The sequence below is a fragment of the Marmota flaviventris genome, chromosome 1 (assembly GCF_047511675.1).
Source record: "Marmota flaviventris isolate mMarFla1 chromosome 1, mMarFla1.hap1, whole genome shotgun sequence".
Classification (NCBI taxonomy): Eukaryota; Metazoa; Chordata; class Mammalia; order Rodentia; family Sciuridae; genus Marmota; species Marmota flaviventris.
This window is the reverse complement of record NC_092498.1, coordinates 18,609,215-18,633,044: the sequence shown is the minus strand read 5'-3', so window position 1 is coordinate 18,633,044 and position 23,830 is coordinate 18,609,215. Positions and strand designations below refer to the sequence as shown.

The window sequence follows — 23,830 nt, the reverse complement described above, 5'->3', positions numbered from 1 at the left end:
TGACCACTGTTTTAGGGTATTGAGGAGAAGGAACAGACTACTCCTATTTTCACAATCTATCTAGGACAGAGGAAAGGCTCATTTATGCAAATGTATGGCAAGTACTGTACTAAAAATAGAGGGACAGACCACCCACTACCTTCTTTGATGAACACTATTAATCCCACTGAGTTCGGATGTCAGTGACTTCCTGGTTATCAAGTTATAGGACTAAGCTTTAAATCCAGGCTTTGTAACTTCATGGTCAAGATCCTCCATTGTAGGATTCTGCCTAATGACTTGCTCCCTACACAATGGGTTAGGGTTAACTACAGCACTGGATGTGAACTTTACACTTGACAACAGCCAAGTGTTGCTATTGTCTGATCTCTTTCACTTACTTAAACAAAACAACAAAACAATTCTTGCAGCCTCAATTAACTCTTAGAGGTAGGTACTTCAAAAGTTTTCCAACTAACCACTGCAACTTACTCACTTAACGGAAACTAACAAATGAAACCCACACACACATATGAGCCACGAGACACATTTTACGTTTCAACTTCTTATTTGGACACAGTGACCACAGTTCATTTTCAGTTGCAGATAAAATGGTTGTGGATTTGTTCTTATGTTACTCACTGTAAAAAAAAATGATTTTAACATTTCTATTACAACCATATTTTAGCAAGAACAAAAAGATTATTTAGAGGTTTCAGAGAAAAACTCATCATAGAAATAGGAGGATGGAGTAAAGCATAAGTGAGTCTTCAAATGACTTCTAAGGACACTCAGTATTGACCTGTTGTAGTACTTCCGTTGTAGAACATCATAAATTTTAGATGGAAATTTGTCTATACTTGAAAAAAATCTGTCTATACTTGAAATTTGTCTATACTTTATGAAAAGTTATTTTCATAAAGCTTATGTTTTTCAGGGAACCCCTGTTCCTGAAGAGGGTCTCCCCTTTTCTGAGAAGCACATCCATCCTGACTAGTTTTAGCATCTACTGAAAATTTATGATATACTGGGGGCTTTGCAACAAGTGGCTTATATCCACATTCTTTCAGTTATCTACTTTGCTTTAATGTAGTAGTTATAGGCAGGCTCTGAAGCCAAACTGACTGGATTTGAATTCTAACTCCCTTTCTGTTATGGTTTGATGAGATCCCCCAAAGTTCATGTGTGGAAAACTTAATCCCCAGTGCAACAGCTTGGGAGGGAGGGAGGACATATCAAGAGGTGATCAGGTCAGATGAGCTCTGCCCTCACGAATAGATCAATGTGGTTCCTGGGGAGTGAGTTAGTTATTGTTAAAGTGGATTTGCTATAAATATAAGTCCAACCCTGTCTCTTTTTTCCTTTTCCTCTTCTACTTTCTACCACAGGATGATGCTGCACAAAGGTCCTTGCCAGATACTGGCACCATGCCTTTGGACTCCCCAGTCTCCAGAGCCATGAGACAAATTTTTGTTCATTCTAAATTACCCAGTCTGAGGTATTCTGTTAAAACAGCAGAAAATAAACTAAGACACCTAGTCAAGCTGTGTGATCCTAACTGCTCTGTGCCTGTTTTCCCAATGACAAAATGGGGAACACAAATCATGCCTAATATGATTATTGTGATGATAAGGTGAGTTTATTTATATCAAGCACTTAAAGAAGACAACATTATGTTGGAAATATCATTTTATCGTGAGCTACCTTATACTTATCAACTCTATGTGGTAAGTACTGGTCCCCTGTTACAGAAAAAAAAGCTATGCTGTGACATTAAAGAACTTGCCAAAGTCACAGAGCTATTAAGAAGCTGAACTGAGCACTAAACTTAGGATTGTTTGGTACCATGACACACAAATGTGTCACTAACTGAGCTACATGAGTAAAAACAATGAGCTTACAATGGATACACTTGTGTATGAGGTGTATAAAACCTATCAAAACAGTAACAATTGATTCTTCAGTTATTACAGAGTAAATTTTGTAGTAATCATTTGGGTAGGCCCTTTATGATGCAGTCTCATCTTAAGGCAATTCAGAAAGATACTGCAAGGCTCAGTAGTCCAAACCTTAACCATATTATATGGAACAGAACTTTGGTGGTTTGAAATAATAATAAATGTGTGCTTGAGAATACGTGAAGCTGCTTATATTTTATGGAAGCAGGGCAGTGAGTAAATTGAATAAAAATTGGCTCTACCAACAAGCACATCTATTTGCATATGTTCAAAAGGACTGATTTTCAACACTTATATCATATACATTTGATTCTTAAATACAGCAGCGAAATCTGTACTGTAACATACTTCATTGTGAATCAACAATACTGGTACTTGAGAGAGATATTCAAGTGGTTGCTTGATTTTAAAAAAAGAAAATATATTTATTAAAAACATCAACAATAATAGATAAAATGGTTTTCTGTATTTCTAAGCAGACTGATTTTTTTTTTTTTTTTTTTTTTAATATCAGCAAATAAGAAATAGTTAACTTAAGAGTGGTCTAAAACAGGGCTGGCAATGTAGCTCTGTGGTAGGACACTTGCCTACTCTGTGCAAGACCCTGGGTTCGATCCCCAGCACTGCAAAATAACCAAACCAAACCAAACCAAGTGGTATAAAAGAGCTGTGAGTTACCAAAATTAGTGTTGCACAATAATCAGGGGTTATACATACACAGATTTTTTTCTTGTAAGGTCAGAGTGGACTTCCTAAGGAGATAAATTCTTTGACAGTGTGAAGCAGAGAAAGATGAAAACAAGAAAGCAAAGTTTCTCTTGGACTTCTTCCTTTCAGATATAGCTTAGTACATCAAATATCTCTAGTAACAGGATGACGATACGATGATATATAATAAAAAATTAAGTATGCTGTCAGTTTATTTTTGTAATCTAAGAATAAAACTAATTATAATGCTTAAAGTTCTCATTAAATTTTCAATTTATGGTATTTTGATTTTTGATGTTAAGATACAACCTTCTCTGCCACTCTCCCTTCTTTATGTGGCACTGGGGATTGAGCCTAGATGTTCTCTATCACTGAGCTACACCTCTAGCCCTTTTTATTTTTTGAGACAGGGTCTCACTAAGCTGCTCAGGCTGGCCTTGAATCTGAGATCCTCCTGCCTCAGCCTCCTGAGCTGCTGGGATTACAGCTATGAGCCACTGTGCAAATGTAGTATCTTTAAAGGATTGACAATAGAAACACTGCTCTACAATCCCCTAGAGAGGATTATTTAGAAATGGTTTTCCCTAGGATTAGGAAGCAAGAATACTGGACTCCTTAAAAATCCTTTATTATCAATTATGTGTTATAAAGGATTACATAGAAGGAATTTTAGTAAGTACTAATATTATAGAAAGTTTAATATGCAATATATTAATTCATATCAATATGTATATTATTAATATAAGAAATGTCCAACATGATAATGTACTGATACTTTAGGCAAAAAATTATTTCTTATAGAATTGTTTTGTAAGCACAAAAGTAGACTAAAATGTCACATGTAACTTGAAAATAAATAAATTTCTGAATTTATGAAAGCCTATCAGATAATTATAGTTCAAGAATACTACTTTTATAAATAATGTGCTCATTGCATCTTGCTATGAACCAGGTATTTGTGATTTTAATCAGTTTAGAAATGAATGAACGACAAAAGTCCTAGAGCACTGTCCTATAAGCTTGTGTGTGACTGTATAAACTAATAAAACTATTTGAGAAATAAGTGCTTGCATAATTGAACTTGTATCACTTGGGAAGAACTGTTTTGTCATTGAGGGCTGAGGTTTTAAAATGATGCATAATATAAACTCTAAAACTATATATAAGCAACAGCAGTGGTTGGCTGGCAAACTATGGCTTGGATACTTGTTTTTATAAATGAAGTTTTACTGGAACAAAGCTGTGCCCATTTACTGATGTACTATCTATGGCAGCTCTGGAGCTGCTGTGGCAAAGTTATACCTGCCATACCAGGCATATGTGACTCTTCAAGAAAGTTTGGCTACCTCTGTACTAGAGGATATTTTTAAACTGTTATTTTAAATATCCCCCCCCCCCCCAAAAAAAAAAACCCAACCCTTCCTGGTTAACATTTTTAAGGCAAAAAAAGAGTACTTTATTCAACTAAGATAATTACAATTCTAAATGACACATGATTACACAGTCTGTTCTTGTTTTGATAAAAACAGGCTGAAGTGTACTGGGCTTGGCCTTTATTCTGACTGCTGTGCTCCTAAGTTCCACTTCTCTACCAAGGATGTCTGTTTTACACACCCAGTACAGCTTCTTTCTTATGCTCTCATTCTTCTGCTGCTGTTACACTTTTGAGGGTGCTACTTGAGATTCAATTTTAGTCTGTTTCACCTGCTTCTCCTTTTCCTTGTCTTTTCTCATCAGTTTTGTTATATTTCTCATATGCTTTGGATACTCATACACCAGGAGCTTTTGAGTGTCTGTCTTCTATCTTATATGTTATTATTCACCAATTCTTCAGTGCCAGTTAATTTTCATTTCATATTTTAATATTTGTTTTGATTTATTCAGGTATTAATTTCTTTTTATTATTCCTTCTTGTATCTGCTTCTTCCTGAAGTGCATCCAACTTATCATTCCACTTGGTGCTCAAGAGTACTGAGCTCCTCTGGGCCTGGAGAAGCCCTACAGAAGTCCTGGATCAGCTCCTACCTTTTGCTTTCTTGTGCATATTTAGAAATGTTTCTTTTTTGCCCCTGTCTTTGCCTGCTTTCTATCTTTCAAGGATTTGCTGTTTCTTGTCTAATGAATCCCCTCTTATGGTTCAAAGCAGATACTGATTCATTCACTTTAAAAACACTTTTTCTGTCACTGGGGACAAAAAAGGGGATAGTAGAACATGAGCTCAGACATCAATCTAGAAGAGGAATTCCTTCATCTGTTAATCTCTACATTTTTCTAATTTCCCAATTCAACAATTAAACATGATGCTGCATGAAATTTTACCTGCAAATATGTACAGGCTCCATTTCTTATAACTGCCCTAACTTTGAAAGGCAATCTCAAGTAGTAGAAAGAATATAGGTTATTGAATCATACATCTTAGAACAAATCTTGAGTTCATTATATTGTTTGGCCTTCAGGCAGTCAAATTTTTCAAACATATACAGTTTCCTTATCCATAAAGTGGAGATAATATACCTATGTACTTGAATTAACAGTAAATTATAAGTGGTATAGTATGTCATTTACAGTTTGATTTAAAATATTCTAGCATTTTTTGTTTGTGTTTTGTGATCCTCTTCCATTAGTTGTGATCCTACTGTTTCTAAATTGCTGTTTATTTTTTTTTCTTTTGTGGAAAAGCAAGCTTTATTTCAAAGTAATCCAAGAAGAGAAGAGCCGTCAAGGGGAAAATATTTACAAACTGGATGGGAGCACACAGATACTGTATCCATTTGGCAAAGCCTCAGTCAGAAGTCTCAGCATAAATTGCTGTTTATTATTCTGTCTTTTTTCCTATGCTAATAATGATATATATCAGCTGGATAATATATTAGCAATGTCAATGATTCTGGAAACCATAAGAACTCAACTGTGACAAGAGGCAGAACTGGACTTAATACAAATATTAATTGTAACTTTTTTTTTTTTTTAAATATTTTTTAGTTGTAGCTGGACACAATACCTTTATTTTACTTATTTTTATGTGGTGCTGAGGATCAAACCCAGGGTCTCACATGTGCTAGGTGAATACTCTACTGCTGAGCCACAACCCTAGCCCTGATTATAACTTTTAAAAGATGGGGAATAGCCCTATTTTAGCAATTAAGGATTTTTCAAAGAGGACAATTGGTTTAAAAAAAAAAAAAATGGTAACAAAACCATAGCATGTCCATTAAAGAAGATCACACAATCAATATCAAATTAATTAATTCTGAGAAAGCAGAACTAAAAATTTCTATGCTGCTTTCAAAAAGTTTAAAGAATTCATGTAAAACAAATAATGGTTCTAAAGGGTTACAGTCAATCTTCCATCAATAGAGCCTTTGCTGAATGTCTTTTATTTGTCTACAAAAACAAGGCTCAAACACAAACTTAAAGAACGATATAAGCAAAAGAAAAACCAAACTGCTTGAAAGTTATAATGATTTAGCAACACAGTACATACGTGTGTGTGTGTGTGTGTGTGAGAGAGAGAGAGAGAGAGAGAGAGAAAGAGAGAGACAGAGAGAGGGAGGGAGAACTTTTTAAAGATAACATATAAGGGCCTAATGTACATACAAATCAGCTGGACTTTCAGGAATTATTTATTTTAGAAGATTCCATAACAATGAAAACTTACAACCACAAGGTTTCAATAAGCTAGAACACTGTGTTTGGAGACTAAGGTCTACAAAGCAATGATTTGGGCCCTCTCAAGCACAACAATAATTATGTTTACCTAGGAGGAAAAAGATGACTATCAGAAAAAGAGTATTTACTCTGATATAGATCCAGATACAGCTAAAAGGAAAGAGCATGCTTAGGGGTAATGCATGTAGTAAATAACTCTAAGTTAAAAGGACCCCACAGAAGTTTTTATTTTCAGAAAAAACCCTTGGGTGAGCAGAAAAGGTCAAAGGAAGAGGGGAAAGAGGAGCCATTCAGTTCTTTTAGTATATGCTCAGCTAGCAAATAGGCAGAGGCCATGAGAATTAAGTGACACTGAGGAGGAGCAGAGAGACAGACATCAGATCTTGGTCATGTGGCTTAAACCCAGGGTCACATTGGGTCTCAGCTGTACAGTTATGAGTCAATAAGCTCCCTTTAATTTGTTTGTCTATGCTGGGTTTAGGTATCTGCAATACAGATAGTCCTTACTAATATACTATTGGAATTATATCAGCCTTTCATGAATTATCAATCTGTACTTATAGCCCGATTGACTACTGGAAACATGTTTTTGATATAGTAAGCAAGAAATATTTCCCCAGGGATGAAGCTGGAAAACACAGTGACTGGAAATCTTTGTGAGCATACCCTATCACAGAAGCTGTTCCACCATAGTAGCAAAGAAAAACATTTCCATTTATTTTGTTTTTTTGGGGACCCATACCATTTGTAGCATGGTATATAGTACCTAAAAACTGCTGTTAATATATACCCAGAAAACAAAACAACAAAAACCACATATTTAAAGAAATCTAATAATTGTGTTTAATAGGAAGCTAAGTATAGAAAAAATTTTCTAGTTTTAGAGGACCTGAATAAATTGACTTAGAACCATATCTTTAAAAAGTTGTCAACACAATGTTAGAAATAAAAGTGCCACCTCTTTCCCAATTCTCTTCATACCTTATTGAAATTTAGTTAAAGGAACACAAAATCCTCTTTCAGTCTTAGTTATAATAAAAGCTACTATTTATTGAGCACTTATTTGGTGTCAGGCACTCTGGAAAATGCTTTATATACATTTACTCATTTAATTTCTATTCTTCCTTACTTTTTTTAGCAGGTTTTATTCTAAGATCCCAAATGAGTATATTATGAATAGCATTTTTCAGAGAATGGTCATAGAATGGCAAGCTTGGAATTAATATTGGTGTCTTATTTTATAAATATTTCTTACCTTCCAACATCTAATATAGCTAGAATGTCTCCTACTAATTGGTTACTTCCTAAGGATGGATTCTGGAAGTCTATTAATATTAATAGCAAACACAAAAAACAAAACAAAAAAACCATTGGAAATCTCCAGATTTACCACTATCTCAATCATATCAAGTAACGAGATGACTTAGAAGTGTCCTTACTTACAGCAAAATGCCTCTAATGATCTTGCTTAGTATGGACTATGGAAACTGAAACTTAATATCAAACCAGTGCTACTCAAAGTGTGGTCTGTGATCCAGTGCCAGGCCATAAACTGTTACTCATCCATGACATTTTATACATCCCTAAGTATAATGTGCTTATTTCAGCTGTTTTATAAGATTTTCTTGAGGAAGAGACTAGTCCAAGCTCCTTTCCCACATGTCCACCAGGAACTGATAACAGTTTGTGGACCAGTTATTTTGAGTAAAACCATTGTAGATCTCAATTTTGGATACTACCTCAAGTTTTCTATCCTGTAGGCATATGAAATTAAGTAAATTAACAATTAAATACTTAGCTTAAATAGTTGCACAGTAATGGGGGAAAATTGAATAAAAATGAGCAAATAACCTCACCTTTGAGAGAAGCAATTTCACACAGGAAACATGACCCTCATACACAGCAGACAGAAGAGGGGTGATATGATGTTTATCTGGAGCCTATGAAATGACAAATAAAGAGAGAACCTTATCCTCTTTTCATTTCTTCCTTCTTTCTACATCTGAGGCAGGGAATTCTTGAGAATATTCATAATTAATAAACAGTCATTTGCTTCCACAGAATAAGTTTTTAGTCTCTTAGAATGGTAACAAGTAGCCTTGGAAGTTTGCATAGTGGAAGGAGTGGGCTCTTACCTCAGCTCAAATCTTACATCTGCCACTTACTGTGTGTGATTAGTTACTTAGCCTCTGTGAGCCTAAGTTTCCTACTACTGTAGAAATGCCAATGTGATCCAGGAAGGAAGAGATGGATAGACCATAGCACTTTCCCTGAAATGTGAAAATCTCATCTTACTTGCTGTTATGGTTACTTAAACAACTTTCTTAAAGCCTGAAATGCAGAAGTTATAACAGGCTAGAGTCCAGAGATGACTGCTTCTGTCTGATTACTTCATTACTGACCTTTGCCCCACAATCCCGTTTAAATGTAGACTATGACTACAGAGTCCTATGTTCCACTACATGACAGCATTTGCTACGTATAGACAGTGCTAACTCCTCAAGATTTAGAACTTAAAAAGCAACAGCCAAGGGGGAAACATGAATCCTTAGTTTATTAGCTTAAAAAAGTCAGTCTGTTTGGCTTACTTTTTAAAAATTCCAACTATATTTTGAAGTTACAGGAAATTTGGCATAATTTCAGCTGTATTATTAGAAGAGGTTTCTGTGGGTAACTATTTTACAAATCTATAGAAAACAATTACCCAAATTATATGTAAAAATTTTTCCTAGAACGATATACGTTATATATGTTATGTATTAATGTATACTCTTTACATACATTAATATCTGCTCCTTTCAGCAGCAGAAATTCCAGGATTTCAAGCTGTCCACAATCTGCTGCATAATGAAGAGGCTTCCTTCCACCTTCTAGTGTCCGATTGACGTCTTCTCCCTTATAAGAGAAGCCAAATGAAAACGTTTATTCCAACAGAAGATCGAAGAAAGAAAATGAAGAACAATTTTACTTTCTTAAGTTTAGGCTTAAGTTTCATGAAACAATTATCTTTATTACAAAGTGAAATAAAAACCCAAAATGAAATTTTGCATGTTAACGTACAGAATGTAGTAATTCAAATCATGATTAGTTAAACTGAAAACAATACACACTTAATAATACTAAATGTAATGAAATATATTACTGTGCCCCATCATCTCTAAGGAATTAAAAAAATATAATGTCAATGCGACCACAAAAGAAGTTCAGGTATTGAGATTCTGTACATTTCATATAATATGCCCTTTAATTCTATAAAGAAAGCAATGCTATTTTTTGATGGAGGCAGCTATCATTATCACAAGTATTAGCTATTAGGAATTCAACAAAATAAAATTCATTCATTCTTTCAACTTTTACTAAAGTCCCATTGGACAGCAGACACTGAACTTGGTGCTGGAAAGACAATGGTGAGCAAAATCAAACATGGCTTCCAACTGCACAGAGCTTACCTTAACATCAAGTGCGTGTGTAGGAGATATTAATAAAATAACCATACAATGAAATATATAATTTCAAAATGTAAGTGCTATTAAAAAAAAGAAACCCAGGACTATACAAATATTTATCAGAAGACCATGACTTAATCTTAGTGATGGATGAGATATAGGGTCAGAAAATGAACTTAAGCCCTCAAAAAGTAGTTTCCATTCATTGAGGATTAAGAGATTTTTACAACAATGATAATTAATTTTTTCTACTGACCAGCTACTATGTATTTAGTACTGTGCTATATGCATTATTTTCTAATCTTCAAACTAACCTAATAGGATAGAGAACTTCTAATACATGAAAAATCTAAAGCTGAAAAGAGGTGACTCCGTAATGGTAGAGTTCTACACTCTTTCTCTTTCTATACCACCATGCTGCTTCAAAACTCAGTATTTGTTCCTTCTCTTTTAAGAAGAGTTCAGATTTTATACAATAGGTGGCATAATCTTATGGAACACTATTGTATATACAGTCTGTCTTTGATAGGTCAGTTAAGTATTACCTACCTGTCCCTGGAATGCAGAATTCCCTAATGGAGTGTTTAGTATTTTTTAAAATGAGAGATATTTTTAAAATGAATGCTATGGTCCTTCTTTTCCTACCTCTCTCCTTTTGTATGTTCCTTCTCCCCTGTCTCCTCCTCAAAAGTCCTTACTCAGGATGTAACTTGGCAAAGAAGAATCATGTATTATTTATTGGTGATAACATTGTATAAAATAGTACTAAAATTATAAATTGCAGCATAGCAATGAGTTCAAATGTAAAATCAACCAATTAGGGTCAAAGCAAACAAAAAAGGTGGTAATACTTATCTGGAACTTTACAAAGTACAGGAAAATAGATGACACAACAAAAAAGGAAGGTGGTCAAGCCAAGTATGGTGGCACATGCCTATAATTTCAGAGACTCAGGAGGCTGAGTCAGAGGATTCCAAGTTCGAGGTTAGCCTCAGCAACATGTGAGGCCCTATGCAACTTAGCAAGACCCGGTCTTAAAATTAAAAAAAAAAAAAAAAAAATGCTGGGGATGTAGCTCAGTGGGGGCGGTTTGGAAAATATAAAATCAACTTGCTTTCTTACTCTACATATTTTCTAAAAAGTTAATGGGTACACCAACCAAATGCATTAAACTCTCAATGTTAAAAACTCATCTCAAAACAATAAATGATAACAAATCTCAAGATTAAATAAATACATAATGCATCCTCTTGAAATAATTTAAATGTTTTAAAGAATAGTTCTTTATTACTTGTTAAAATCCATAGTAGGGAAATCCTGACCAAAGTGAATGATTACCATTTGTAATCTAACATATCAGTTACCTCAGACATGTTCTGAGGGGGATATTTTCTATGAGAAATTATTACAAAGCACAATTTAATGACAGAGAATGCAGAAAAGAAAATTTTCTTGCAGGAAAAGAAACTGTTACAGAAATAAAACAGATGTAAATCTTGTTTAGGAATGGTAACTATAAAATAAAACTAAATCATAGGTTTTATCTGTAAAAAATTGTTATCCTAAAGCTATTCAAGATTCTGGAAATATATATTCCAATTACAAGTTCATTTTAATTTTTATTACTTACCAGTATCACAAAGAACTAATGGGATGAAAAAAAAAGTGAACCAGAAAAAAATTTAAGTGCAAATGTAATGCATAACTTGACAAATATTTTTCACTAATAAAATATCTGAAGTATTTACCTTTCTGACCAACAAAAAAATGTTTAAAATGGAACTTGTGATAGTTAAGGCCTCAAACCTTATCTTGAAATAACTTAAAGGATTTTTTTCCCTCAAAATAACTGTTAAAGTCATTTAAATTATGGAAAATTTGATTTTTTAGTTTTATAAAGCTGATTTACTAGGTAAATGCACACTTAATTTTTATGATATATTATGACAATAAATGTGAATAGGTTAATTTCTTCTTTGGAAGAGAAATTTTCTCTATTTTTAATTGAAATCATGGTATTTAAGAAAAGGTTTTATTTGTGGTATAAAATAAAAATTTTAATAAATTAAATGCATATATTTATATTAAGAAAGACTACCAAAATTAAGAAACTTCTTTCAAAACATTAAGGTGGTATCTCAAGTTTGCAGAAAAAAACCTGATATGATCAGAAAGTAGCTTCATTTATAAGACATGAATTCATGGCTCCATAGTTGGAATTTATTCTTAAAATCTTATGAAGCTGGGAAATATCAAGTATCTTGATTCAATGCTTATGTCCAAAAAGCTATATTTATAAATAAACCTGTAATGTGAGAGAAAGGGATAAAAAAGGGGCAAGGTGGGGGGCAGACAACAGAGGAGAAAGAAGATAAAAATTCAGTCTCTTAAATTTCAAGGTATAATGTTACAAATCTATTGAGTGAGAAGAGTGTTAAGGTTTCTTAAGATTGTTTTTCTGTAACCATGATACAGAATGATAACCTGAATATATTTTTTTCATACCCTGTATTTCTGACATAATTGCTTCACTGTTTTTGGTACCCTGTATTTTTAGAAAACAACCTAAAGGCAAGTTCATTTATTGTCTTGAAACAAATATTATTCTACCAATAGGATGACAAATTTTTTAAAAAAAGACTTCATAAAAATTTTAGCAAGATATGGCTTGCTCCTCACTTGTTTACTAATTTTGCAAATAAGTATATACCCTCTGTACTGAAAAAAAATATATTTATATATATACCCTCAAAACTGAAAAGAGTCATCTTTTCAGTTTTGAAAATTTCAATTTCTATCTATTAGTTCAAATGTATACGTTCTTCCCATTTTTTGCTGGTTCAATCACAATGTTCTACTATAGTACCTCATCTTCAATTTTTTTCATCTATAAATTTTCTTTGTAGTTCTAAAATATTTCAATGCAAAAAGAGAATAGGAATACTCTTTTGGATCAGAGTTCAAATCTTGTCCTTCTACTACATCAGCTGTAGGACTTCAGGCAAATTACTTAATTTCCATTTTCCTGACTACAAAATGGGAATAAAGCCTACCTGCTCAGTTGTCAAGAATTAAATTATAATTATGTACACTGTACCTGGAATAGAGTGTTCTCAAAGAGAAGGCATTCTGTTCCCATTATCTGTTTTTTCCTCTTTCCACATTCTTCCCCCACACCCCCGCCCAGGGGGGAAAAATATTTACTAGGAGTAATCAGTTGTAAATAACAAAATCTTTAAAATAATGGTTAATAGGATAATAATGTAATGTGCAGAAGTGAAAGCTATATTTATATATAAATTCAAGTCACTTAAAATGTCACTGTTAATATTTAGTGTAATTGAGTATTTCAGATGAGATGTAACATTTAAGATAAGACTATAGAGAATCAAAAAGACAAATAAAACAATATGTTATGAATTGAAAAAACTGAAAATATTTAATCATTATTAGAATTGTCCTATAATATTAAATTGCATTATAAATGAAAAGCTGGAAGAGAGAGGAAAACATTTTTTACTCTTAATCCTACCACTCTTAAAATAGACATTGGTATTATTTTGGTATGCATCCTTCCAAATTTTCCCCAAGCACAGGTATTCTTATTGAATTCCGAATTTGATGTTCTTTAGTGCTGATTCTCTTTCATACTGAAATCAAATATGAATTTATCTTGGCTCTTTCTGTTCTTTTTATATAGCTGTAAGTTTTCAATAAAATGTATAGTTAGTTGCTTTGTAAGTTTTGTCCATAATTCATGTATTAAATAAGGAAAATAATTTATTCAGAATCCATAACAATGTTGCTGTTTTCCTGCATACTTTTTAAAATTTTTTTTTATTTTTTATTTTTCGGTGGACACAATATCTTTATTTTATTTTTATGTGGTGTTGAGGATTGAACCCAGTGCCCCGCGCATGCCAGGCAAGCGCGCTACCGCTTGAGCCACATCCCCAGCCCTTCCTGCATACTCTTAATGAACTTCCAAAGAAAACTCATCCTCAGAAGTACTTTTCTAGTGTATTCCAGGCACTGTAGATGTTCAAATGATATCTGCTGAATGAATTATGCACCAAACAGTGAAAACTGTGCTAACTATCCTCCTCTTTCACTGTTAGAAGCCAGAAATCAAGTCAGTTCACAGAACTGGTACCAGGCTTGGGGAAAAGATTCTGGAATATTTTTGGTAAACATTTTGGCAGTTGAAAAGATTTTGTAGAATTTCCTTTCTATAACTAATTTTTTTTTTTTTTTTTTTTTTGTGGCACTGGGGATTGAACCCACACCCTCAGAATTTCCTTTTAGTTTATGAATCAATTAGTTCCTATTTGTATATTTACAAACAATGACCCCTAATTTTCAGAATAATTCTAGATCTCATTTACAATCTAGGTTCTGCACTTTCCTTTTAGAGCGCTTCATTCAAGTTCTCTTTCTCTTCTACCGAATCTACACATGACTCTCCATTCCTCACTTTTCTTTACGATTCATCTTTCAACCTAAGGATTTCTGAGTTGGATTTTTTGAAATGCTCATCCCCAAAATACTTTTTACATTTTGTCATACATTTAAATTTTAGATCTCAAAAAGCTGAAGAAGTAAAATTTAGTTTATTAGACAAATTAGTTTTTCTAATTTCAATATTTTGAAGGGGTGAACAATCTGACTAGTGGGCCACATTTAGATTACTGCCTGTTTTGTAAATACAGTTTTACTGGAATACTAGCAACATGCTCATGTTTATATTTACTAGCGTGTCCTTTACAAAACCATTTGCCAAACCCTGCCTTGGCTTCTCTTATGAACTTTTACTCAGGAAATGATCTACACAGACAACACCACAAACAGAAAATTTCTACTGCACAGTTGCAATGTGTAGGCATTACTTTGTGAATTTACATTTACTATCTCTTAAAACTACAAAATATATGAATTGGATACTATTATGCTTGATAAAATTAAATATCTTGGTCAAGATTAATAAGTGGGTAAGGTCAGGAATAAAACTCTTTTCCTCTGAAATGCAGGGCGAAAAGTAAGCAATTTACAGAGAGCTTTAAAATAACAAATAATAAAGAGGGGCCCGTGCTTTTATGTTGTTATAAGTAATGTGGCATTAAGCATATTTTTCACTAATATCAAGAAAAAATGCACTAATGATTCTTACTCTTCATAGACAATAGCATAAAATCTATCTTTACTTTTAGACTGTGTGGTTTTAAAATCTCTTAATTGAAATTCTAAAATGATGGCATGTACAATAATGTAGAAAAGTTGGACAGAGTTCACTGAGTTTAAAACAACAAAGAATTTGAAAACTTAGAACTATTTCTAAGAGAGGAAATGAAAGAACATCATTTATACTAAGAACATCTGTTACAAAGAGGTATATGGTAAAGCAACTTTGGAAACAACAAAGGACTAATTTCTGCAAATACCAACCCAACCCAGATTTAACTAAACTATAAGGCTGATAACAAGCAATGTGATAATTATTTGGAATATAAAAATAATTTTTATCTTCAGAAAAATCCATGGTATATCGGGAAGACTGGCAGGTAAAAATAAATAATTTATTTTTTATTTAATTGCAAGCAACAGAAACCAATTCAGACTAATTAAAAGAAGTGTAATGCATTAAAACATACTAAAAGTAGCTCCCAGAATTGCTGGGAAAGCTGAAGAAATGAGCAAGAAATAAAGAGACATATAAGTAAGAAACAAAAACCTGTCATAGAAAGAACTACCTGGGCATAGAAGAGATTTCACAACTGGCATTCCACTACTGTTTTTGAACATCAGATGTTTTATTGCTGCCATACATCTTTTACTGTGCCTGAGTCTTTGTACTTGGCTCTAGACATAAGCATTCAAATGGTCATATTTGGGTTATGAGCCCATTTCCTGTGTTGGCAGGAGAAAGCAATTTATTTGTTCTTCTTGGCTGTGTTGTGGTGGGAGCCAGGTCCTGCATCTCATCAAGATTCATAGTAGAGAACTCAAGGACAGGATGGGGCTTCAATTGTTGGGAAGCCATTTATCTTATCCCACAAGATAAATGCTCTCCTATGAACACTGAATCTTAAATCATGACTTGCAGAATATTTTTTAGGGGAGAGTCACTGAGTTGTCAAGAAGCAATAAATGGTAATAATTGATCCTATACCTATAGTTTTTTAACCAATCATTAAGACAAAACTCTTTTGGAAAGCTCTAAACTTGAAGATACATTCCACAGAGCAAGTCACTGTTTTTCATCTTCAAGTCACTGACTTCTCAGATCAGGAGCTCATAAACTCTGAAGTTTATATACCTCTACAATAAAGAATAAGCAGTTAAAAAGATCTGTATTATATACCACAATGGCGTAAATGAGGGATTAACTGCAAGAGAGGTTATGAAATGATATGCAAAACCAAATAGCCATGAACAAAACCTTTAAAAACAAGCAGTGCTATGGTTTGGATGTGGTTTGTTCCCCACAGGTACATGTGCTGAAAGCTTGGTTCTCAATGTGGTGTTGTGGGAGCTAACAGAACCTTTAAGAGGCAGGGCTTAGAGGGAGGGCCTTGGATCAACTGAGGGTGCTGCCCTTGGGAAGGCTTTAAAGTGGTTCTCTGACAGGGTTATTAAAAAAGCTATAATAATATGCCACGATGTGACAGCCAAGAAGACACTCACCAGAACTCAGTCAATGCCAGCTCCATGCCCTTGAACTTCCAGAACTGTGAACTAAATAAGCCTCTTTTCTTAATATTAAGTTAGTGTGTTTCAGGTATTTCATTATAGCAATGAAAAAGTTGACTGATACAAGCAGATGGAGTGGAGCAAAAAATAATATTCCAAGAGAGAGTAAATAAAGCACTTCATTAGAAAACAATAGTGTGGTGGAAAGAAAATACCCATTTCAAGATCAGGAAAAGTGAAATAAAGTCCCAACCTCAATTAGCAGTATGACTCTGGTCAAGGTCTTTAACATCCAATTTTTCCCTATCTATAAGTTAATTAAGACTACATTTTAAGTAGTCTTGCTCCTAAACAAACTTACAGTTATTATCATTAATAGCTAACATACCTTGCCACTTACCATATTATAGGCAGAATGGTATATAATTTCATAAACTATATTCCTATTTTATGCTTTACTTCAAAATAAGTAACATGGACACAATATCCATGTCACAAGACTGTCATAGAACAATGACAGATATATCTTCAAAAGTTGTCAAGATATGTGCATGTGCATACATATGCGTGTGTGTGTGTGTGTTTTCCATATTAAAGGAAGAAATCACAAGTAGGAGGAATATGCAATGAAACTTTTTTTATACTATTCAATAGTTTTTACTCAGTCACCAGCCCCGCTATAGGAAAAGTAGTACAAAGTGATAAATGTTAACAACTGAGTCAAAAAAACAAACAAAACACCAGGAAGCAACCTAAAGCCAATCAAAAGAGACTGAATCAAGTTCTCTTCTAAATTGGCTATTATATTAGGAAAGTGAAAAATGATCCAAATAAGTCTAGAAATTTGTAAAGATTAGAGTTGATACCTTTCTCAGGTTCATTCTCTCACATGGTGCACAATTGTTGCTTTTTAAACCTATCAGAGAGCCAAAGGCAGATGTAATAAGAATGGGGGATGGAGAGGGAAAGGAAACCACAGAGAAAGGGAAGTTAGAGACCTGATGTATAGTATTTCACAGCAAGTGAAACAGAAGTACATGTAAACAAGAGAGTACATATATCAGACCTGCTAGAGATTTTAAGGCCTACTCATCACCTGAAGCATTCACCTGAAAAAGTGTTGGATCTTCATATCAGAGAGCTTATCTTTAAGCAGTCTCAATGGATCATTATGATCCCCCCCAATTCTTTAATATTTAATATTTTTATATACAATATAGTGTGCCCCAAGAAGGTGAAGGGTGAAGTGGCTAATAACAAGGAGTTCTGAAGCTCCTTCAGCACCCATGGAACTGGGTTCAAGTCTCAGTTTCACCACCCAAAAACTTTAATGACTTTGGGCAAGTTATTAAATCTTTGCCTCAGTTCTTCATCTCTAAAATGGTGTTAACTTATTAATTACATTCATGGGTCTACGTGAAAAGTAAATGAAATAATACATAAAATGCAACACAAATGCTCAAATTTAAACTGCTCTGAATAGAAATCTCAGTAATTAGTTACTAGTTTTGTCCTAAGGCCAAGAGTCACAATTTTAACCTTTTCTGGACTGTGTAAGATTACAATTAGGAACCTAAATTATAAAGTAAAATTATGACTGTAAGTACAGAAAAAGTTCTCACAACCTATCAATCATTCTATTTATAGACACACCTTGAGCAAAGACAGCTTTTGGTGAAAATTTAAGTTTACAGAAATGACTGTCTGTGTACTAATTATTTCCAAATTGTTACACTTAAAATTTTTTTAAAAAGCTATTTTCTATGTCTTCAGAGTCAGAACTAATTTGTCCTGCCTCTTGCAAGCCCCTCTCCTATTTTTCTTAAAGTGCTTATAAACTGTTTCAAGAAAAGAAACTAGATAATTTATTTCAAAGCAGACCAGTGTGGTTAATTAAACAAGAGTGTGTGTGAGTGTGTGTGTGTGCGTATAGGTTTTCAACTCAGAAATCCTTGAGTCTGAATCGCAGTTAGGCTACTTAGGGTGTGACCTTGTCAAATTACTTCTCTAAGCTTTGATTTCCTCATTCTTAAAATGGTAATATTGAAACCCTATGGTATAAGCAAATGAAAACAAGTAAAATATCTTTCAGAGTGCTTTTTACAACATAAATTAACCAGTCAATGGTAATTACTATTACATAGTTTATTGAAATCATTGTGAAGAATGAAAAGAATTCCCAGGAATATAAACTTTTATTGTGTGAAGTTTTATGACACCATATTGGAGATTCAAAGATGAAAAAAAGTACAGCATCTACCATCCAGATTCTCAGAGCTTAATGAAAGATGTATATATAAGCAAAATCACAGCAAAATGTTAAGTGAAACAGTAAAAACATCAGAGCTCCATTTGAAGTTGAAATGTTTTTCTGGAAGAGGTAATATGCTAAGAAGATAAATAAATTCACTAGCTTCGGGGCTAGGGACTGAGGTGGAGCCAACTTGGTCAAGGAGAATGAAGAGTACATGGAAAGTAATCCTGCTTTCTGTAAGAAATACTATGGTAAGTTCTGGAGCACAGGGCAGGCCTGGGTCAGATCATACTGGCCTAATATGCCAAGCCAAGGAGGAGTTCACCCTTTTTAAATTAGCAGTGGGAATCACGAGGATATCTTAAGAGAAGGAGGTTGAATAAAAAAGATAACGTGCTTAGTTTCACACTATAAAGAGATTCTTCCAGGTAAACTCTATAAGTTGACCAGGAAGGAGATGTGGGGAGGGGAGACCATACCCAAGGAAAATACTGTTCAGGTTGGAAAGCAGCAAATGACCTAAAATAGCAGTGCTAAGAATGGAGAGTGAGGTGCAGATGAGAGAGACGAAGAAGGTAGTCTTGACAATCCTCAGAAATTAGAGAAATCTTCTAATTTCTAGTTTAGGTGAATGGCTGGTTTATGAGGTCACAAGTCAAAAAGGAGACAACAGGAATGGAAAGTTTTCGAGAGGAAAAAAGCTCATTTGGAATATGAACAGAGGTATCCAACAGGCAACCTGGCATTCAGGTAGTGCCAAAATTAATTTCAGCGGGAGAAATTAACATTAAGTCGGAAATAGAAGACAGGGGCGAAAATGCCGTCACCCAGATGCAGCACGTAGATCAAAAACTGGGCTGTGAGTATCCACTATGGCTGCTCAGGCTATTTTTACTTTCTGTCTTTCTCTTGTTTTCCAATTGGACTACCAAATTTTATGTGAGATGTTACTTGTAATTTGCATATTACTTTAAAAAGCCTGAGTGTGTTTTCACATAAGTCTACTAAATATAGATGTTTAACTTCCCTGAGCACTGAGCTCAACTTTTTTAGCTACTAGGCCCAGCTAGGTCTAGTAGTGTTTGGTGTCCAATAAAAGTAGATAAATTAACTAAACATGGCCTTTAGGTCATCTGGGAAGGCAAAACACAGTGTTCAAAAACTTTAAATTGCTTCAGATGTCATTTTAATGTTATAGATAAACATTTAAGATAGCAAAATATACATTTTTCTCTACACTCTGCTTTTTTCATTTGGAAACATGCAATTTTCAGTGGTTTTGGAACTCTAAAGTCAAGAGTTCAAAAGCTCACTCAACATCAACAATTAAGACTATATTTCAAGTTTCTGTAGAAAAGTCAGAAGCAGATAGGGAAGTATAATTACTGATTTTTCAAAGTATTATATAAAAAAAAAGAAACATACTAAAATGCTACTTAGTTTGTTCTCATATGTTAACAGTGCAAAAGATCTTACAAGAGTATTTTAAAGTCACTACTCATAATGAAAACTAGCCCAGTCTGAGTGTTTCTTTAATACTTTATACCCACTTAGATAAAGGTATATCCTATAAACCAAGAAAATAATGAATGTTCACAAATTGGTAGATGAAAAAGGTGAGTTGATGACTAAATACAGAAGGTGGTTGCCGAGTAGAAGGTGTCATGCAATAAGAACTTGAGTGTGAATTGACACAATAAGGCAGTTCAGTCAGTATAAAACCAGAATGTTAAGTTTTTAAAATTAATTTTCCTTATTTACAAAGTAAAAGATATTAAGACCTACACTTCTCAATGAACAACACTAAGAAAGCAAAAAGCTCAATGATCTGTTCATAGGATTAAATTAAAGTCAAACCTTTATGGATAAACCAGTTCTCAATGCTTTTTTACATTTATTTGAATGTCTATCCTCCCTCTCATGCACATCTCTTTTATTAAGATAGCAGGCAGTTTAAGTGGTAATGTGGGTGGGGGGAGGTCAAGCTGAACACAACAACCTAACTTTAAAAATGACCTGGAAATAAGTTAGATCCATCCACTTTTATTGTCACATATTTACATTAAAGTTTTTGTGCGATACCATTCTTAGTGCACAATTTATCTGCCTGAATATGGATCTTGGGGATATCCTACTAGAAAGCTTGTATTATATGCTGTCACAATTATGTTTGGATCGTGACTGTATGAACCAGTTCTGGAGTCAGCAATTTAGTTCTCGTTTTATCATACATGATCTCTATAATTCAGGATTCCTTTCGTAAGTACCCTTTAACTCAGTAATTTTATCTGTAAAATGGGGCTAATAGGCTTATTTCACAAGACTCACAAGGAAGATGTAAAGTGAATCAGGAAGACACTACATAAACTGAGTTATTTTCTGTAGCTGTAAATTCAGTTAGTACTTATCAACTTTCTGTATTTCAAATACCCTAGATTTCACCCTGACAGGAAACCAAAGTACTACAGTGTCCCACCACTGGCAAATTTTTCATAGACTGAAGTGCTCCAAGTAATTTCTCTTTTTTTAACCTTACTTTGAAACAGGCAATAATTCAGGTTTCAGCCTGCCACTAGGTATGAAAGCAGTAAATAGAAAGCAGATTATTCTAAAAATCCATTGCAAATAACAATTAAGCAGATCAAATACATGCAAAAAGTCTAAACTGTAATACAGTTAAACAGATGAAAAACCATCAGCATTTGCCTTGCACAATCAGGCAAGTTTTATGAAACTCCGTTTTGCTTACTTCCTAACACAGACCACTAAAGTAGTATATCAGTGGTCATACTAATGAAACTTAGGCCTGGTTCTCACACTTTTAAAGTTGATCAGGTCCCAGTGGCGCACCCCTGTAATCCAGCAGATGGAGAGGTTGAGGTAGGAGGTTCTTGAGTTCAAAGCCAGCCTCAGCAACTTGGCCAGGCCTTAAGAAACAGCCAGACCCTGTTTTATTTTCAGAAGAATAAAATTTTAAGAAAGAAGGGGGTGGGGGACTGGGGGATGTGACTCAGAGGTTAAGCGCCCCTGGCTTCAATCCCCTGTACCCAAATAAAGTTGAACAAGATACTTTTTCCTGTTTGTCATAAAATTACACTTTTGTTTTGGAAGATGGTTAACAAATTATCATCCACCAATCACATTAAGTTCTTTTATAATAACAAAATGCGCAGTTTCAGGATCCAAAGGCAGGTTAGCTTGGAACTTAAAATTTTAAGTTCACCACTCCACCACAACGTGTATTCAGTTTGACATCTTGGGCTTCACTTTGAGTTTGGCTTTCATAATCATGATCTTACCCCCAAAATATACTGTGACTAAACTGCATGACTATTACACAAGTAAGCACTTCAGACGAATCAAGGAGGAAGATAGAGTAACCAAAGTTAACGTGCTTGTTGAAAAACTATTCAGATTTCCTCCACACTCCAGATGCCAATTGATGACCTTACCACCTGAAAGCACGTGTGGGGGGGGGGGGAGAAGAGGAAAAAAGCCACACCCAAAGTTAAGACTTCACAGTGAAGTGATACCAAGTCTCAGAATTTTAACTATTGCTATTTTCAGTACTCCTTTTCACGGACAATGAGTTCTTTAAATTCCTATCAGGCCCAAAGTCAAAGAAAAGGTTCCTATGACCCCAATTACCTAGGTTACTTCATTCAGTAATGGGCACGTCCAAGATGGAGAATTACTTCATTCAAAGAAAGATTTGAGTAACGCTGGTGTAGAAGAGGGCCCTGTTCAAATGATGAGTGCTCAGCGGAGGCTCAGAGCCAGTTGCCACCTCCCCTCCTCCAAGGCGTTATGAAGACAAGAGACTGACCGTACCAACGCAGCAGTCACCTGGCACAGGCCACTAAGTTACCCAGACCCTTGTCTCCGCCTGGACGCTCCCCAGCGACACTGCCGCCCCCGCCAGCGCAGCGCTCATAGGATTCCTCAACCTCATGTCCACCCCGCTTACCTTGGCCACATAGTCCTTCACCTCATCCAAGTCTCCGTTTTTCAGGGCCCACATGAACTCCTTGTCGCACATCACTGCAGCGGGGCGGGCCGCTTGACCGGGCAGAAGACGAGGGAGGCGGTGGCGGCAGCAAGCGGATACCGCCGCACGAGAAGGAGACGGGCCGCCCGAAGCCGGAGAGGAGGAGAAGAGAAGGCGAGTGAGGCTGCCAGGCGGGCGAGGCAGTTGGCCGCGGCCACCGTTGGGGCGGGAGAAAGTTCTTTTGCGGCCACCGGGCCCAGCAGAGGAGGTTCCGCCTCGCCGAGAAGAAACAGGAGCGTTTACACTTCCGGTTCACTCCCAGCTAGGACCCTCCCCGAACTTCCTCTTCCTCTTCCCCACGGCGGAACGCCCCGCTCCGGACCCCGCCCCTACAGGCGGTGGCGCGATTGCCCCTTGTGCGCAGGCGCAGTGGCCACGCGGGCCGAAGCCGGTGCCGAGGGAGGAGCAGGGGCGATTAGGCGGGGCCGAAGGCTGAGTGTAGCGGATCCTGCCCAAGTCAGGCCAGGCAGGGATGAGGCCTAGGAGTTAAGAGGATTTTGGGTGGAATTAGGACGTTTCTGCACCACCATAAATAGGCAAAGTTTTATTATTATTATTATTATTATTTTGGTGAGAAAGGGGGCAAATACAAGATCTTGGAGGACATCTTGCTCACCTAAAAAATGTCCAGAAGTGTTTGATTTGGATTGCTTGCCTTTTTTCTTGCCTTTCTTTTTGCCTCAAGCCAATTTTAAAACACACACACACACACACACACTCACACTCACACAACTGTATCACGAGACAGGTTTCCTTTGCCTTGTGGCATCAAATTGAATTCCCAGTCCTGTACGTCATTTGCTGGTCAGGAGATTTGTTAGTTCGTTCATTCCCTCTTTCCCTCTTCTCTCTCCCATTCATTCTTCCTTCCCTTCTTCCTCCTTCCATTCCTCCTTCTTTTTCTCCACTAGATAGTATTATTTGGGTTCCGACTACGTGCCAGACTCTGGTAGGCACCAAGAAGATAGGATAGAATAAAGTATTCCAGCCTTCAAGGAAACTTCAACACAAGATAGCCATGTGAATTTAGTATGTTAATACTATGTATAATGTTCTGTAAAGGGAAAAGCTTAAGTGTGTG

General features: G+C 35.3%; 1 protein-coding gene across 1 annotated transcript in view; it reads right to left on the bottom strand.

The window, feature by feature from the left end:
• Positions 1-23,008, bottom strand: part of Mtpn (myotrophin) — a 34,417-nt gene extending 11,409 nt beyond the window's left edge. The window contains exons 1-3 of the mRNA XM_027952138.2: positions 22,669-23,008; positions 9,096-9,209; positions 8,171-8,254 (exon numbers count right to left, since the gene is read on the bottom strand). Coding sequence (XP_027807939.1) covers positions 8,171-8,254; positions 9,096-9,209; positions 22,669-22,740 — 270 coding nt within the window. The 5' untranslated portion in view covers positions 22,741-23,008. The remainder of the gene's footprint in view (positions 1-8,170; positions 8,255-9,095; positions 9,210-22,668) is intronic.
• Positions 23,009-23,830: the final 822 nt, after the last annotated feature.